The sequence below is a fragment of the Malus domestica genome, chromosome 07 (genome assembly GCF_042453785.1).
Source record: "Malus domestica chromosome 07, GDT2T_hap1".
Lineage (NCBI taxonomy): Eukaryota > Viridiplantae > Streptophyta > Magnoliopsida > Rosales > Rosaceae > Malus > Malus domestica.
This window is the reverse complement of record NC_091667.1, coordinates 14,002,141-14,020,558: the sequence shown is the minus strand read 5'-3', so window position 1 is coordinate 14,020,558 and position 18,418 is coordinate 14,002,141. Positions and strand designations below refer to the sequence as shown.

At 37.1% G+C, this 18,418-nt stretch overlaps 1 protein-coding gene and 1 long non-coding RNA gene across 2 annotated transcripts; one reads left to right on the top strand and one right to left on the bottom strand.

Annotated features, from left to right (window-relative positions):
- Positions 1–1,871: 1,871 nt before the first annotated feature.
- LOC139197872 (uncharacterized) lies at positions 1,872–4,273 on the bottom strand. Its single transcript, XR_011583245.1, has 3 exons — positions 3,962–4,273; positions 3,648–3,785; positions 1,872–2,130 (listed from the first exon to the last, which is right to left on the bottom strand). It is a non-coding gene; the product is annotated as an uncharacterized lncRNA (long non-coding RNA).
- Positions 4,274–7,896: 3,623 nt separating this feature from the next.
- On the top strand, positions 7,897–12,815 carry LOC103436090 (Golgi SNAP receptor complex member 1-2). Its single transcript, XM_070824691.1, has 6 exons — positions 7,897–8,255; positions 9,191–9,387; positions 10,595–10,684; positions 10,834–10,905; positions 12,357–12,486; positions 12,573–12,815. Exons 1-6 carry the CDS (start codon positions 8,123–8,125, stop codon positions 12,668–12,670), a joined length of 720 nt encoding a protein of 239 aa, XP_070680792.1. The 5' UTR covers positions 7,897–8,122; the 3' UTR covers positions 12,671–12,815.
- Positions 12,816–18,418: the final 5,603 nt, after the last annotated feature.

The following is an 18,418-nucleotide window of genomic DNA, read 5'->3' as shown; positions in this document are numbered from 1 at the left end:
TTTTTCTCATCCCTATGGTGTAAGTGCATTTATTATGTAACGTTTTTGGAGATTGAGTTTATTTAAACTCTTAATAAAAATATGTAGCTCATTTGGAGCGAGATTGTATAATTACAAGAGCATCCTTAACAGATTTTACCTATATGAGTGTGAGAGTGGAGCCGCTTTCTATGAGAATTGGGCTTGTTCTCAAATACACTCATGAAAACCGGGATTAGCTCAAGGCCGTATCATGCTAACTATTAAAGCTCAAATTGACACTTAGATTATTATGTGTGAGCAGTATTTCTTATTTTTCAAGCAGTTGTAGTTCAAGTCTAAGATCATTACCAACACTGGAGTAGGAATTATTGTTTCACTAAGAGAGGTTCAATGAGTGTCACACCTTCGTGATGCATAATAATTTGTCTTTGGCTAGTAGTATTTTTCTTCATTTCTTCTCAATTAATATTAAAATGAGTGGGGGAATGTTTGTGCATTTTTAATATTAAATAAACTACTTATAATTGTCATTATTTGTTGTTAGTGCGAAATTAAGATGGTGTTATAATTTGTTGTTACTGGGAAATTAAGATGGAGTCTTTTAACTTTTCATCTTATGTAACTCTTGTAGCTTTTTCTAGTTAATTTGTGTTTAGTACCCAATTTACTAAGGGTAGTAATAAACCTATAATTAGTAGCATTTTCTTCATCATCCTATTATTCATTATCCTGCTACCCAATCTCTTCTATAACCATTATTCTCATCATTTTCTCCATATTTTCCATTTTACGGGTGTTCGTGTGGTGGAACTTTGGACTTTTTTTTTGTTTTTTTGGTGCAAATAGGTTTGAGTCACACAACGAATCAGTTGGGTTGTTATAGTCTGGAGGGGACAAGTCAAGGGAGTGGGCTTGAATCTTCTTAAAGAGAGTTAGATACTCAACTTAATTGTCTATATGCTTTTTAGAAAATTATCCTAATTTTCTTGTAATTTTTCAAAAAATGGGGAGTTGTCGTGGGACCTATTCCACATCCAACTTTTACATGGTTTTGCTTTGCTGTGTCTATCCGATGGCGTAGTATTGAGATTAATAAATGACCTTTAGCTTCACATTGATTAATTGTTCAGCTCTCCACAAGACGTAATAGTTCCAGCTCTTTTATTCTATCAAATTAGACTTTTTCAACTCTCCATATAAACTTGATTATATCTTAATTGGGATTTTGATTACTTGCTGTTTGTTAATGACCCACTCTTGGCTTTGATAAGGTTCCTATTCAATTTCATTTTCCTACATCTCGACCATATGCCATTTCAAAATTCGTTTTCTAATTTTTTGGGGTCTTATTCAAAGAAAACATCTTACGAAATTGGTTAGATTGATTAAGTTTTGTAGCCAATACCTTTAATTTACATGGTAATTTTGCATGTGTCGCTCATGCATAATTTTTCTACTAGGATCTTAAGTTGGGCACACTAACTAATGCATGAATCGCTACAAGCCCAAATGACTCATGTATAAATTTATAGTGTTTAATTGACATTTTAAAATTGAGACGTTACAATGGACACTAAAAAAAACTTCAATAAGACTGAACTTGTTATTCAACCATAATGACACTACCACCCACTCACAATTTTCCATCGTTTACACTCACCTTTTCAAGAAGTTGCTCATCTTTAACACTATGTTTGGATGAAGAAATTTAAGATTAATAAGGAATTTTAAAACGACGGTAATTAAAATGATAGGATTTTATTTTCTAAAATTTGTGAATTTTCTTGTTTGGTTAACCTAAAAGAAAAATGAAATTGAATATGGAATTTGTTATTTTTAAACTTTCAATCATAAAAATTGGGAAATGACACTTATTTACATAGAATTTAAACTTGGAAAATGGAGGTCCCAAATTCCAAGTATTTTTTTCCACGCGGAAATTCTAAATTTCTATGTTTATTGACACACCCCGTCCCGAAGGAGGGCATGCTGGCCGTCACGTGAGAGTGATGTAACCATTTGCACAGTTCAGAAGCTTTAAAGATACAATTACTAAGATGAAACACCCAAGGGTGAGTCCTACTTTTGTGACTTCTGTCAGAACACCGTTGGATTCCTTGTGGCCACCAAAGCTCTACTAACTTGAACCTGGAGGGGCGCAAAACAAAATTGAGTGGGTTAGTAAAACAAAGTTTTTTCGAAAACATTTCATTTAAAACATTTCTAACCCCTCGCTGTAAAACCTGTATACTTTCCCAGAAAATAGTATATATATAACCATATATAATTCCAAAACTCAAATCATAAGTCTTTAACACTTTTTGAGAAAATATGCCATGCAATGCATCAAAACATAATAAAGATGCCACATTATAATAGGTGAAATAAGGAATCAACCGGAGACCCTGCAGTTGGTCCTGTACGGTTAATTCTATAGCTCAATATCCAATCCAACCGGAGTCACCACTGTGACCTGTACGACACTACTCTGCACATAAATCGGAACTACCTAAAGTAGTCTGTACGATAAGAATGGTGTAAGAATACGCTCTAGTGCTTCTTTCATCAATCATCTGTGCACATAATCTAAGGTCACCTACTATTTGGAACCACCTCTAGTGATTTGTACGACTAGCATGTCGGAACCCTCTCATGGTCTGTACGACATGCACCTACTTGGATCCAAGGTGAGTGTGGGGTGCGGTGAATAATATAAGCACTAACACCAGGGGTGCAGGTTATGAGCTCTCAACACAATTCACATCATCATCAAATCATATAATTAACATAAAACTCACCTGATACTCACCTGTGCGTCCACATCACCATTTAACATATATGCATCAATTACTAATTCACATATTTCATATATATGTATGCATGACATTTTAAAACATACTTTCATTTAATTTCAATTTCTGGGAAAATCAGTAGTATATAGGTATAAACAGAAATACTGCCCACTCACCTGGAGTTTGCCCTACAACACCCTAGCACAATACATCAAGGCGTCATGACGATCGACGCCTAGAACAATAATCAAATCCAACCTCAGAAATCATATCGATAGAATATATAACTCATATAAAACACGTCACTACGTAGTTCGATCCGGAAGATCTGTAACTCAGATTTCCAATCCATAACTTCCAGAGGTCCATAATATATCTCTAGAATGACATCCTAAATTTCCTTACCATCCAACGGTCGGATCTCCGTCAATTGTCAAAACCAAGTAACGGTTAACATTCTATTTTATGAACTTACAATTCCAATTCTGGAAGATCCGTAAATCGGATTCCCAATCCGTAAATCGGATTCCCAATCCGTAAGTTTATATAATCCTCAAATATTACGTATTACAACGTATCAAAGTTTGGTGACAATCCAACGGTCGGATCGTCAATTCACATTTTCACCTAACCACGAATCGAAACGAACTTAGGTTCAATTACTCAATTTACGTCCATCAATTATCAAAACTGAACCTAGAACCTTAAACACATGCTAAGAATGACATTGGCGGGCCATTGGCCACGCGCCGCCGCACGGGCCGCTGCGGGTGGCGGTTGGCCGCCCCGGGTCGCCGGAAAATCCAACTATTTAAAAAAATTCTCAAACAAATACAGAATTGAAGATCTCAATGAGTAGAGTAAACTTTATACCTGAGGCCAAGACCAATTTGGCCTAGAAACACTTCAATTTCACCAAAATCCGTGCGGAACCCTAGAATTGGGTGAGTTCCAATTCGTCTTCAAATCAACTCCGTCGTCCCAAAAAATGCGTAGGCTTTGTTTCAGGTCCTAAGGGAATGCTAATGATGTTAGTAATTGAAAGAAAACATTTCAAGATTTGAAGAATTTGAACAAGAAAGTCGCGGCACCCACGGGTGCGTTCTTCACCAAACCACCATCAAATTTCATGATTTTTGGGGTGAAACATAAAGAGGGAAGGCCTAGGTGTTGATTGGGAGTGGTACCTTGATCCAATTTGTGAGAAATCCGATGAAAATCGTCGGAAAAATGGAGATGGGTGCGCGGGTACACGGGTTGGGGATAACCCGTTTCTTCCTTCTCTCCTCTGCTTCTCGCCTTCTCTCCTTTCCTCCTTTCTTGCTTTCTGATTGGCCAATCTCCTCTCTCTCTTCTCCCCATTCGCCAGCTCTATCTCCTTTCCCTCCCGGAGCTCCTGCTCCCTTCCTCTGGTTGGGCAGTTTTTGCCCAATCTCTTATTCTTCTTCTCTTTTTCCCGTCACATACACACACACACAAAACCTTTCTACATCTTTTTATTTTTTTATTTTCTTTCCCTTACATCCAAGCCATCTATTTCAAATTTCCTTTAATCTGGGCCATCCAAATTTTAATAATAAAATTCATAAAAAGGTCCAAACTTCAAACTTTAAAATCTTTTTCGTTATAACTCCAAATAACGAACCGTTTGCGCCCACGGTTCCGTAGTGATGGGTACTATGAGGATATGTCAAGAAAACAAATCTTAGATGGCACGACACAACGATTAACCTCGAATAATGCACGTGCCTAGAAGGGCATTTTTGTAAAATCCTTTATTAAAACTTTAAAAACTCTTAAAATCAGGGACGGGCTGTCACATTTATGAATCCAAACAAATGAATTGGTGCATGTCAATTTATAAATTCTGACGTTTACCCAAATTCCAAGTTTATTTTTATCATCCTGTTAAAATCTGACTTTGCTACTATTTAAGTTAATAGTAATCGAACCCCACTTTTACTTACTCATTTTCTTCTGCCAAAATTGACCTAAATTATTTTTTTCTTCTACCAAAAACCTAACATTCTTATATTCTCAACTTTTACTATTTTTTACAGTGTAACTTATTAGGTAATGTGACTTGTGTTGTTACAATATTACCTAATCAAACGTTTGACACCGTACATTTAGATATTACTAGAAATAATTGTCCATGTGTTGCTACGGGGTTAGAAATTGCAAGATTAATTATGTAGGCCGTCCATTTTGGACTCAATCGCAACGCCACTGTCTGCACGAAGGTAAGTCCATGGAGAACTAATCTCCTTAATGTCCTGCTATAGGCTGCTTTGTCAAAGAGGATTCTTGATATAATACTTATGTTATATCATCTTTTCTTAGAACTACGCAAGTGATTTGATTCTCCTTCTCGGAGTTATGTAAGCAATCCTTCCCGGATTCAATCGCACCCCCTTCTCAAACAACCCTATTTCCTTTATCAATAAAGAAATTTCGAAGTTTGTTTATTTTACGATCAATGTTTGTTTGTTTCTTTTTTTCGATGATGCAGGGAGTACCTTAATCACTTGAGCAAAACATAACTTTGAAACTTTACATGATTGCAAGTCTAAAAATTCAAAGTAATATTGTCAGAGGAGTCTCTTTTAGCCCATTTCGTATTATTCAGTTAGCAGCTTGGGAGACTCGAACCGTAGTAAGCGCGGTTACGATTGACGGGTTACAGGCATGGACATATGACACCCTAACCTGGAAATCTAATGCATTCGGCCTCCAGAAAGTTTATACAATTAATAAAGTTGTGGAATGTAACATTCAAACCTAGGCTGTACACCATTCAAGGGAATAATAGAAATGGCGATCTAGAAATCATCTGAGGGCGGCTTTGAACTATGATCTTGAGTACGACTACTTCTATCTCGGACCAACATACTAAGTTAAAGTATGTTTTGAGACACCATGCGCTCAGCAGGTTCGAAAGGGCATCCAGACTAGGCAATTCCCAAGAGGAATTTTATTCCAACAGAGCTCTGATGCGTGAAAATGTTTTGGCTAAGTCAACCAATATAGTCCAGTCGGAAATGCTCAGGTTTGACGCATAGGGTCTGACAAAAGGATTCCAAAGGCGTTTTCGACCCACATGCAGGTAACCAAGTCCCCAAAGAACTTTCGTTTATGATTTAGTGGGGATGAACAAGCAATTTGAACTAAGGAGGAAATCTTCCCTAAATATTAGGTTGAGTATGCCAAGAACCTTAACTACAAATCGGGAGCAAGAAGAATAAACGAGAACAAGATAAAGACTGGAGGCCATTACAGACACAAGACGACACTTTCCCATCCTCAATTCGATCAATGAACTAAGGCAAGTGCAGCGTAAAGATTATCCATGGGTTTAATACCTAGTACCAAAGTAAAGTGGTGATGGAAATCTTTATGGGCACTAAGCTTGGGAGGTAATGTTTTTCTGAATCAACATTACCGAGGAGAAATTCGAGCTTTGTCTCGGGACCATAAGCTTACTCATGTTCCCCTCTATTACTCATTAATTTGAAGTTAGCTTACTTCGAAAAGATTGTTAGATTAAACTATAATCTACAACGTAGAAGCAAGGGATGAAAACTTTATAGCATTTGATGGCTTGGGTAAAAACTACTCAACCAAGAGAATAAATGCCATTCAAAGATTATGCGTTCATAAACAAAGTGCGATAGAATGAGAAGAGCCCAAATCCCATGACCGAAGAAAAGGTGCTCAAGATATGGAAGGGACACGCCCCTAGCCTAGTGAACAACAAAATAAATGCAAAACGTCGTTGTCATTCCTTTGCAATAGCTTTCCCTTTGGCAGAAGATGAAGGAGTTGCAGGAGTACCAGTTGGCGGATCACCATTAGAGCTAGACTCTTCTTTTTGTTCCGCCTCCAAGTGGGAAATTTTTTGCCATGCGTAGCCCGAGATATAGCCAAAGTTATACCCATCCACAGTTCCACTATTCCTCTTCTGACGTTTTTTTGTGACAAGCACGCAAGGTTGCAATTTTGGACTCATGCTCATCCTTGAGGTTGGACCTGGCATTTCAAACCCAACTTGTTAACACGACCTGACTTGATCCATTAAAATGAGTATTCGGGTTGGTATTTAACGAGTTGGGTGATTAACGCGTCAACCCGTTAAATAACGGATCATTTTGGATGAACCCACGAAACCCGTTAACCACCCGTTATTGAGGGTTTTTGTGTAATTTCAATAGTCAATAATGAAGCCCTCACTCTGTCTTTGAGAAGTTTTTGGTGGGTGAAGGAGATGAAATGCATAATGTGCTCTCTAGGTGTTTGATGAAATGACCTTGTGAAGATGGAAGTTAATGTCGTCGACTTCGACGACAATGTCGCTTGGTAATCCAGTAGTAAAGAACCTACAAAGACAAGATTTTGAAGCGAGTTTTGGTGAATTGGTGCATTGTTTTCAAATGGGTATCCGACAGAAAAATCGAAAAGGTGAGGTTTTTAAATTGAATTTGACCATTGAACTCACCATGCTTGGCCTTTGGAGTTTGATTTCTCAGTTTCCGTCGTCGTCGTCGCCGCCACTGATGCTGCCATTTTCTCGACCAGGTAATGTCTTTGTGTATCTACCTCTTGAGTGAAAGAAAACCTTTTTTAAGTAGGGAATCAGAAACCCAGATCCATGAGAGAGACGAATAGGGTAAGGGACTGACTTCAGTTCACTAAAACAACTGAGAGACTGAAGGAATAAAAGGAAGGTTGAAGGGAATGGAATTGGGTGGTTGTGAGATTTCGTGATAATCAATTCAACATTTGGAGAGAGAGACAAGAGAAACAATGAAAGAAAAAAGACAAAAAAAAGTTAACGGGTTGGGTTCGGATGATTCATTAAATTAATAGGTCGGATTGAATCCATCCAAACCTAATAAACCTGGCCCGTTTACAGATCTACTTGAGGTGTTGAAGACATGCAAAACGATTAAAAATCACCCACACCTGATGCTAGTCGACAGACCCACACGTCACACCTTTGAATTGGGCTAAGATATATTTGTACCAACCCAAAGATCTCCTTAAATCTACTTCTCCAGCCCAACTTCCAGCCCATCAGCCAGGTCCCACAAACTCCAGCCAAACTTCGACGTGTTGTCAATCCATGGGATATGAGCACCCTACGACATAGACGACCCAGATTCAACCGATATCTACACCCCGGCCCTCATCTCTCTCAGCACCAAGCAGACACTGTGAATAACTTGAAAATGTTTTTCAACTGTAAATAACTGAATCAGTAGAGAGCCACGGTTGGATCACGACGCAGTCACGGAAGACGAATTGGCCAAAAGGGTTGCCGAATCCCGATCCACAATTCGGAGATCCAAATGACGGATTCGAATCTGGAGTTGCAGGAATCGGGTTGGGAGGAGCTGAGGAGGGAGGCCAGGAAGATTGAGGGAGATCTTGATGTGAAGCTCTCTTCTTACGCTAAGCTTGGTGCTAGGTTCACTCAAGGAGGTTCATTTCTTCCAACCTTGATCCTAATGTGATTTGTTTTTTTATGAAAGTTGTTAACTGCTGAATTATGTGATTTGGGTTTTGTTAATTACGTGATTTGTGCGTTGCATTTTAGTTATGGATGGATTTGGAATGATGGGTTGTGGTAGTTTAGTGAAAGGAAGCTTGGGTTATTGTTCTAGTTGGGAAAAATGGGGGTGACCGCCCAGTTGCTAAAATTTGGAGGAAAGGGAAGGAGAATGTATGATTTATTTTCTATTGTGCTGATTATAAAAAACCTAGTATGACGGGTTTGCTCGATTCAGCAGCGCCTTTTGGCGAAATTGGATTTTCTCTCATACGAGGACGTCCTATTTGCCCGTACTGAAGCTGAAGATCTATGTGATTGAGATTATAAATGTAATGGTGGTTCTTGATTCAACAAGAGATTAGGCTATTGACGGGAAAAAAAAATATTGGATTTGATGGGAGAAGTTGGTGAGGCTTTAGGGAGAAAGAGTGGAGAGATGGAGAGATGCAGAGCACAAACTGACGGGGAAAACAAGAGAGTAAGGGTAGAGAGGGGAGAGAGAGTAAGTCAGAACCAAATGTGAATTAAAAATATAAATTTTTTTTTTGAGAAGAATTAAAATATAAAATATTGAAAAAATGAATTAAAACAAATAACAAAAAAGTATTGGGATCCTAAAAATAATTTATCTGTGACTTAGTCTGACGGTGCGCCAAACGTTTCACTGTTGTTATCCTGCTAAGTCCAAGCCAAGACAGTCGAGCTTAGTCCTTGAAGCTAATCTAGTCCAAGATAGTCCAGTGCAACAAACGCACCCTTAGCTTCTGCTAAACATTGTGACCCTACTTTTGAATATTTATTATTGACATCGTACCTATTATCAATGAACTAACTGCCTTTATAACAATATAAATATTGAAATCAGGTTATGTAGATTCTGGGTCACCACCTGTTAGTTCGAGCAGGTCATGGAAGTCCATGGAAATGGAGATCGAATCTTTGCTAGAGAAACTTTTGGATATCAATGATTCAATGAGTCGATGTGCTGCATCTGCTACACCAGCTACTTCTGTAACTCAGAAGCTAGCAAGGCATAGAGACATACTTCATGAGTTTACCCAGGTTCACCTTTCTTGTACCTTCTACTTTTGGTTTTCAAATTTCTAGCGTCTTGTTTTGCCTTTTGTTCCTCTGATGCAACTTATAGCTAGCTTCTAATAGTTCTCCTTATTTGGTGCATGGTAATACATGGAGATTAGTAATCTTTGCATTGCTGTGGCTCGGATATGCAATGCTCGTTTTATAATTGTTACACATATATAATATAACTACATGAAAAGACTAGTGTGAAATATTACCATATTCTAGAATGATCTTGCATATCATCTATGGTCACAAACCTTACTCGAGTTTCATATTTGATTATAAAAAATAATAGTAATATAACGTGTGTACCGCTGTGCAGTAATATGCTTTATTGTTTTGGAATTTCAATCCTGAATCTGACTGGACCTGGATTTTGTAACTCTTGTAATCATTTTGAATGGAGCAAGGTGCCTCTTGAAGCATCCTTTCTCAGTTTATGTTTTGGCACAGCCACAGGTATCTTAGGTTCATCCTTAATATTATCCAAGGTGTGAATTCTAGTCCTAAGCTTCTCCAGGTCCTCATTACAGACGTCTAAAGTAAATCTTGCTTTTTGACTCTATAAGTGCTTCGTGAGTTGAGGTAGCCCCATTTGCAACTTTGTGTGAAAATTTCCTTGTATATATCCTCCCTTTTTTGGGGTGAGGGACGGAAGTAATGTTAAAGCTACAAGCCATATAATGACTGCCCTATTCATGGAGTTCTGGCTCGAAGATAATGTTTTTGAAATCTTGTTCTTGAAGGTTGGGCTCTGGTTGAATCTTAAGCTAAATTAGGTTTCGTATATTGTCAGTTTTAAATTTTGATGCAGATTTAATAATCTGGCATTTTTTAGCCGACCCCACTTAGTGGGAAAATGCTTTGTTGTTGTTGTTGTTGTTGTATTTAATAATCTGGCATTTTTAAGACATTTGAATTGGATTTTCCCATCATTTAATTGGATCCCTTTTGCTGGAACATGTGTGAATCATCTTGTGGTCACTTAGAATGCATACAATCTCCCTCCTCCTTCTCCAACCATTTGTATTTATATCAGGGTAGCAATTATCTTATGTATTTTGTTTTAGCTTTTTTGTTGTTTTACATTAATCTCTTTACTGCTGTAATTAGCATTTTAGTATCTGAGTAAACAAAATGATCACTGAAATCTTTTCCATTGTGAAAATGGTGCTTGTCTCTTTAGGAATTTAGAAGAATCAAGGGGAACATAAATTCATTGAGGGAACATGCGGAGCTTCTGACTTCAGTCAGGGATGATATCAGTGAGTACAAGGTAATTATAATTAAAACTCTGGTTATTAAATAATTACATAATTAAGATAGTTGCATGTTGTTTTTCCTTTTCCTTTTATTTCATTTTTGTCTTGAATTCTGTATGCTCCTCTTTCTTAAATCAGGTTTGTTTTACATCTCCTCATGCAGGCATCGGGGAGTATGTCACCAAGAATGCAAATACTACGGGAGAGAGCTGCCATCCACGGAAGTGTATCTCATGTAAGTTTAAGTGTTATTTGGTGATAATCACATGTTAGGTTATGAACCAACATAATTGCCTTTTTGTATTTTCCCATGGAACACTGCCCTCCTTTTTTCTTTCTAAATTTGGGTCTAACTGAGGCTTATCTGGTCTATATGAGCTTCACAAGAGTACCTCTCTTCCATTCCATAAACCCTTTGCAAACATTGGTAAAGATTGCATGCAATGCTAGGTCTTAGTGAAAACAGATTTTACACTTCAAACAGGTTGAAGTTCAAAGTAACAAATGTAAATATAGAAGTGTTTGAGGGTCAACTCAAATAACAAACTATTCACCGGTTAGGATAGTACAGATTGAAAGTGGTCCAACAAATTTTCCTTGGATCAAAGACCTGGCTTTAAAATACTTCTGATCCTTTCCATATGCCCATTTTCTTATCTTTAGATAATGCCTAAGGCAATGGTATTGGAGTTACAAGTAGGATGCGCTAAGCCGGGTGATTCTGACATTGGTGGTAGATTTTCTTGCACTTTGGCATGTGGCTTTCTATTGTGAGATTGATGCTGTTTTATGCAGTACGTGCTTATTTGATGAAGAATATTTACGGGAGTAGGAAGAGGATGACACTGAAGGATGTGAAATGCCTTTATGTGCAACTTATTTTCAGAAACCTTATTTTTTTAGCTGGCCCACCATCCTGCAATTACTACAGTGAATTCGTAGTTTGAGTTCTGAGACTTGCAACTCTAGGATTTGTTTTATGTTGATATCTTCCCCTCTTATGCATCCTGTTAGAAATGGATGCGTTTTTCACGTAGAAATAAAGCAAAACAGAAGTTTCCCTAACCTTTTTCCAGCACTGAATATGTTTGGTTTCCACTTTCCAACAATTGTATTCTAAAGTCTTAGAGAACCACCAATGTTGCTGTGAAATTTACAGAGAGGAAAACACATGTGCTCCTTGCCTTTTAATAGAGTAGTTCCTTAGCAATCTGCATGATTCATTACATATTAGAACATATAGTTTGGGCCCGAAAAAATAAGGAAAAAAAGGGTCTCATGGTTCGGTATCCATTTTTTTATATTAAAATTCTAATGATATAAAAAAATAACTTTCCTATCCAACCTATTGTGTTAGGACAGTGATTTGTTAGCTAGTTATCAACTGTGGTTGGTTCCTTAAAAAGGTAGAAGATCATACATGGTGGATGATTGTACCAAGTTCTGAAAATAATGCACAAAGCTCCCCGAGGTTTGGCATGATACTTCCCTTGCATCGAAGCAACACACAACAGGCAATTATAAAGCACTATGTATCTGTCATATTGGTTCGTTGCACTTGGATATAACTATTTCCCTGTAGGGTAAATATTGGGCTCAGATTCCGCCTGCAACTGAAAGTCGGTCGTGGGAAGTTCTGTTTACTTTTATATATCTTCTTTGATACATATGTTCCTGTCTGTGCAGATAGATGAGGTGATTAGTCAAGCTCAAACAACAAGGGCAGTCTTGGGCTCTCAAAGGGCTCTGTTTGGAGATGTTCAAGGGAAAGTGAAAAATCTAAGTGACAAGTTCCCTATAATCCGCGGCCTACTTGGTACTTTACGAAACAATCCATGCTATTCGTTTTCATCTTCTGATGTGGCTTTTTATTCATTTTCTGTTCACTCTTTTTCTTTACAGGTTCGATTCGAAGGCGGCGATCAAGAGACACGCTTATTCTGTCTGCAGTCATTGCAGCTTGTACCTTGTTTCTTATTATCTACTGGCTTTCAAAATAAATATACGAATGAGATATGTCATACAGAAAGTTATAAACGATGGTACCTCTCTAGGGAATTTTGCTTCTGTAATTTCTTGGGACAAATTGTTTATATATTTCAAAAGTTGGTGGTGCCTATTTTGTGGTGCCATTCCAATGAATTATATTTTGGCTTCTACACAGTAACTGTTTAAAAATGGGAGTCCGAGAGAAACTTACATGTCACGGGTTCATATCCTACTTTCTGTCTCTCTCTTCTCCCATATCCCCTTGTGTGATATGTGACATGTCATGTGAGGACTAGAAAGGATGGTTATGAACCCGTAACAAGTTGTTGTAGTCTGCAATTAAATATCAAAATCTAAACTAAATCAAACTAAATCCTGCAACTGCATTGGCATTATTTGTTTTTTTTTCCTTACCAAAAGACACATTTTCTATGTCTTAACATGGAACTTGGTGGTGCAACGCGTGAGGTGAAAAGGCCTTTGGGGTCCTTGAATGAATGGTCCATCTGGGTCTTAACCAGAAGCCATCCAAAGTGCTTAGGGAAAAAGCCAAATCAAAACTAAACCCTGTCAAATCTGCTTTTTGATGGAGCTATTACAGCATGCAGAATCACAGAATTTATTCCAAATGTTGGAGTGGTTTTGGGACATGTTTTGATGAGAGTCAATCATAGGGAATAGATCCTATCCGGATCTTCTTCGTGAGAATCTTGGAGATTACTTCATCGTGTCCGTTCATCTGTCATCTTACTAGCCATAAATTATTTTGAATTTTTTTATTTAAAATTAAACACAAGCAGTACTTGACAAAAATTAACTGCACGATGTATGATCAACGAGCACGATCAAGTGATTCTTGAGATTCTCACGAAGAAGATCTGGAAAGGATCCTCATCCCAATCAGAGAGGATTTTATTGATTAAAACATTAATTCCTCGTCCCAATCAGAGAGGATTTTATTGATTAAAACATTACTTAATTAATTAACAAAAAGGATACGAAGGGACAACAAAGTTGGATGAATTGAAAGAAAAATAAATCCTTTAAACCCCACATGCAGAAACCTGCCTGGATGTTGGGCAGGTAAATTAGGTCAAGTTTTGAAAGGCAGTCACCAAGATTAGGAACAATGGTAGACCATGTGTTTTAAAACTACAAGAATGTTGGAGTCTGGTGGCAAAGGTATAAACGACTGCCCAAACAAATCGAGCTTAGGGAAAATTGAAGGGACGTGGGTAGGGGTGGGTTCAAAAAACCGAAAATCGAAAAAAACCGAAAGCCGAACCGAACCGAAATAAAAAAAACCGAACCGAATGAAAAAACCAAATCGAAATAATTAAATTAATATTTTTTTTAAATTTTATTTATTAAATTATTTGATTTTATTATATTAGAATATGATACTTCGGACTGCTGCTTTGGTAAGGCTTGTTTGCTTTCCAATTCAAATTGTCTTCTCGGCTTCTCCATCTACAACAAAAATTAGAACTTATACCATTAAATGCAATATTTCTAGTTTATATCATTAAGTGCAACACATATATAAGAACACATATCTCAACTGCACTGCAGTTGATTAGGGAAAGCAAACAGCGTATAAAAGTCTCATGAGTTTATTAAACACTACGAGATCAAAAACAAAATTCAAACTTTCTCACCTATGGCCAAGTATAGTAGCTTCCGTGGCCTAACAATTTTGAAAAGTATATCAATATATTCAAAAATATTGATGAACAACTCTTCAAAATTTGCTGGTGGTAGAAGTTGAACACAGAATAGAGAAATTATATTATGTAACCACATATATGGATAAAAAAAATTCGGACCATAAAGATAAAGAAAATATCAAAAATTGTTACCTAGACAATAATAAAAATAAATAGTATATTATTGAATGTTTATCTTATTGCTAGTGAAGAATACATGTATATATATATATATATATATATAGAGAGAGAGAGAGAGAGAGAGAGAGAGAGATTGAGAGAAAGAGAGGAATGAATAAGGTCGTACTCCATCATCATCGTCTAAAAAGAAATCTATTTACAGTTAAACTTTAAACCCAAAATATTTAAAAAAAAACCTTTATGTTATAATTCTAGTTGAACTTTAAATATTTATTTTCATTATCTTTAAGTCTAGTTGGAATATTTATATTATGATTGTGTTGGATATGTTAAAATTTAAGATTTCAAATTTTTTCATTTTTTGAAAAAAATCCGAAATCGAACCGAAACCGAACCGGAAAAAACCGAACCGAAAATAATTGAATCTTCGGTTCGATTTCGGTTTTGGCAAAAAACCGAACCGATTTGAACTGAACCCACCCCTAGACGTGGGTCATTTGGGAAACAAGTTCGACAGAGCAAACACTGTCAACATATTTTCTGAACATTGAAGGGACGTGGGTCAATTTTCAAATAGTTATTCTAGTCTTATAATGTCACATGTTAGGTCATCTACAATGCTAAACTTATACGAGGTATGAATAGATTTATTGTGTGAACTTGTAAGTTTACTATTTTTCATTCAGCACTTTTATTTTTGTCAATTAATCTGTTGAATATTTATAAATAGCTAATTTTCTTTTCAACGCCATATTTTAAAACTTTAATATGCTATTCCCCCCCCCCCCTCCTCCCATAGATTTGTTGTGTGAACTTGTAAGTTCACCATTTTTCATTCAGCACTTTTATTTTTGTCAATTAATTAATCCGCTGAATCTTTATAAATAGTTAATTTTCTTCTCAACGCCATACTTTAAAACTTTGATATGCTATCCCCCCGCCCCCAAAGAAAAAAGTTGTCATGTGGACAATCCATGAGCCATTTTAGACATTAGAGAACCAAATGACTTTTCTCCCCTCTTTAAAACTCACTCCGGTGAACAAATTCTACTATCCTTCCAAGTGGTTCAAGCATAATCTATCAAATTTTGTAGCAACGACTCATTTAAGTGTGAAAATAACTTCAATTTTTAAGTGGCTCACGTGTTATCCACGTGATGAATTTGAATAGAATTTGAAGGCAATGTTGAGTAATCTACCGATGGGGAGATAATTGGCTATTAAAAGTGGTAAAATTGGTAGTGTATTAAATTGTTTGTTTTCTTCTCCAATGCATACTCAACTCTTAAAACACAAATATGACTTTTGACATTTGTGTATGTGGACTAAAGAAAAAAAAAAAGGAGTTAAAACTCAAATTTGACCTAGTTTTAACAATGTGCATTAGGCTATCTTCAATGGAATGGAAACTTTAGAGCCAAAAGTTATATTTGACACTAAAATTTTACTCAATATCCCTCTCTAATGCATCGAAAAAGTTGGACTCATATACGATGTTGGAACCTATATTTTGCACCACCGTAGATGGTTGAGTTACGCGAGATTGGTTACCTATAAACAAGAGTAAACAACAGTGATTAGCCTAAGGTACTAGCGTGGTATCAGGCAAAGGCACTTCGACAGTTAAGTAAGTATAAATCTTGGAACTCAAGTAGTGGGAAAGAGAGCAAAGTATGCAATACTAGTGATATTTCTTAGGATGGTGTATTTATACTAGTCGAAAGAAAATCCTTTTAGGATATAAAATCCACATTAAACCGAAAGAATCCCAAAAGATATCTAGCATAAGATATTACTTCATTTTTGGATTGCAATAACTTGCAGCGCACGCCAATCCTTAAATTGTAGAAACCTCTAAGAATATAGAAAACCAATATGATCCTCATTTGGATCAGGCTTTTGTGTCTTATGAAGTAAGCATGGTCAATCTCAACAAGGCATGCAAGTCTTGCCTACCATTCTGAAGTCCAACATGATAATCCCGATCGGAGCTATTGAGTTCATGACCTAACTTATGAGGCATTAGTATTCTGATCCGCCATACTTTTGCCCAGTGAATTCAGGGTTCCACAAATGCCCCAAACTATGCTTCGGAAAGGGCGTTCCTCTTGAGGATGGATAGTTACCAAGGACCATGGTTTTCGGAGGATATCAGAATAACATGTCATTCGAAATTTTCTTACAAGTGCCAATCTCGCTCTGTTACCAACATTGGGTAGTGGAGAATTCCAAATTCAAGCGCACAACTTGGAAAGTCATGCCATTAAGATGGGTCGTCACATCCCGTGTGCATGAAGCCTGAGAGGTTTCAACTGATGGAGTTTCTGAATCTTGAAGAGAGTCGTTCTAGATTCAACAACTATTTGATTACGAAGAAAACGCTATATAAATCCTTTTTCTTCTGTTCATTTTTTTCCAAAATTTTCCAATTATCCCTTACACAAAAATTTCTAAAGACCTCTAAATTCTTTCTTTTATCAATTTTTTTTCCGACTAAAACCTGTTGAGAGTTGTTCCACATCGGTGAGGGACAAGGTTTCTTTGTGCTTATATGATCTTAGGCTACTCCTCATATTGCCAATTGGTTTTATGATGGAATCCCAATTTCATCATGGTATCAGAGCGGGTTGTCCTCGTGTGAAGCCAAACGGCCACACGCACTCCACGTCACCAGTTGTTGTCCACGTGTAGGCTTGAAAATCCGCCACACGTGCGGGGGCGTGTTGAGAGTTGTCCCACATCGGTGATGGACAAAGTTTCTTTGTGCTTATATGATCTTGGGCTACTCCTCGTATTGCCAATTGATTTTATGGTGAATCCTCAATTTCATCAAAACCATGGCTTTTTCGAGTAGCGTTCAACCTGCGCTAGCCACCAACTACCATACTTTATTCAAGCCTTCATTGCTGAGAGTGAAGAGCGAAGCATACTGCCAAAATTTTGCTCATCATATGTGAGATCTTCTAAACAGTTATAGCTTACAATGGGAGGTCGGCTAAGATATCCATTAATCGTTGCCAGACCATTCCAAACTTTCCCCGCACCAGAATCCACCCCTAATATTTAGACTTGGGCCTGATATTTTCTTTGTTAGACTTTACCAAGGAAATCATCACCAACTATGGGTTTTCCCTTTGCAACCTTACCCCGACTTCATTTCGAATCATTACCAGCTTCAACTGCTAAACAAATGGTATGATGCAGAACTTGGAGTACAATAGTTCAAAGCCTTATATTCCGTGCAGACCAACTCTAAAAGTTAGTACTTATTTCAATAATGGGAAACCCTCCACTGGGACATGTACATCACCAACAATCCGAAACAAGATAAAGATTGATATAAGGATGTGCTGATGGTTGACTAAGAGTGGGAATGAAACATTTATGGCATCAGAATTCCTCATGTGGCTACACAACGGATTTGAAATTCAACACATTAAGGGCTGGTTTGGTATTGATATGCTTTGAAAAAAAGCTGCTGTGAGAATAAGCAACTGTGAAATAAATCAGCAGAGTGTTTGGTAAACTTTTTTGTAAAAGTGCTTTTGGAAAGAAAGAAAAAAGCAGTCTGATAGTGGGTCTTTTCATTAAAGGAGCATTGTAGCTCCATGTGCTTTGAAAAAAAGCTAGTTTTCCAAAGCTGCAAATAACAGCTTCAACTTTTTCCTTTGATTTCAGCTTATTCTCACAGTAGCTTCCAAAATAAGCCCCTTTTTTTTTTGTCAGTTTATCAAACACCTAAAACCCTCACAACTTTTTTTCATGGGTGCTATTTTTTTAAGTACCTCACTCCCAAACCACCCCTAAATATGATAGACCTTGTTATCCCCAGCTCATAGACCAAGCCTTCACAATTATTTCTGGGAAGCATCAATATTGGCGATGGTTGTTAGCACTAGAACAGAACATGGC

Excerpts from the sequence above, each read along its gene's own strand:
- LOC103436090 (XM_070824691.1), top strand. The coding sequence starts at position 8,123 with ATGACGGATTCGAATCTGGAGTTGCAGGAATCGGGTTGGGAGGAGCTG. Across the intron at positions 8,256-9,190 it reads TGCTAGGTTCACTCAAGGAG|GTTATGTAGATTCTGGGTCA; the intron begins GTTCATTTCTTC and ends TATTGAAATCAG. Across the intron at positions 12,487-12,572 it reads TATAATCCGCGGCCTACTTG|GTTCGATTCGAAGGCGGCGA; the intron begins GTACTTTACGAA and ends TTTTCTTTACAG.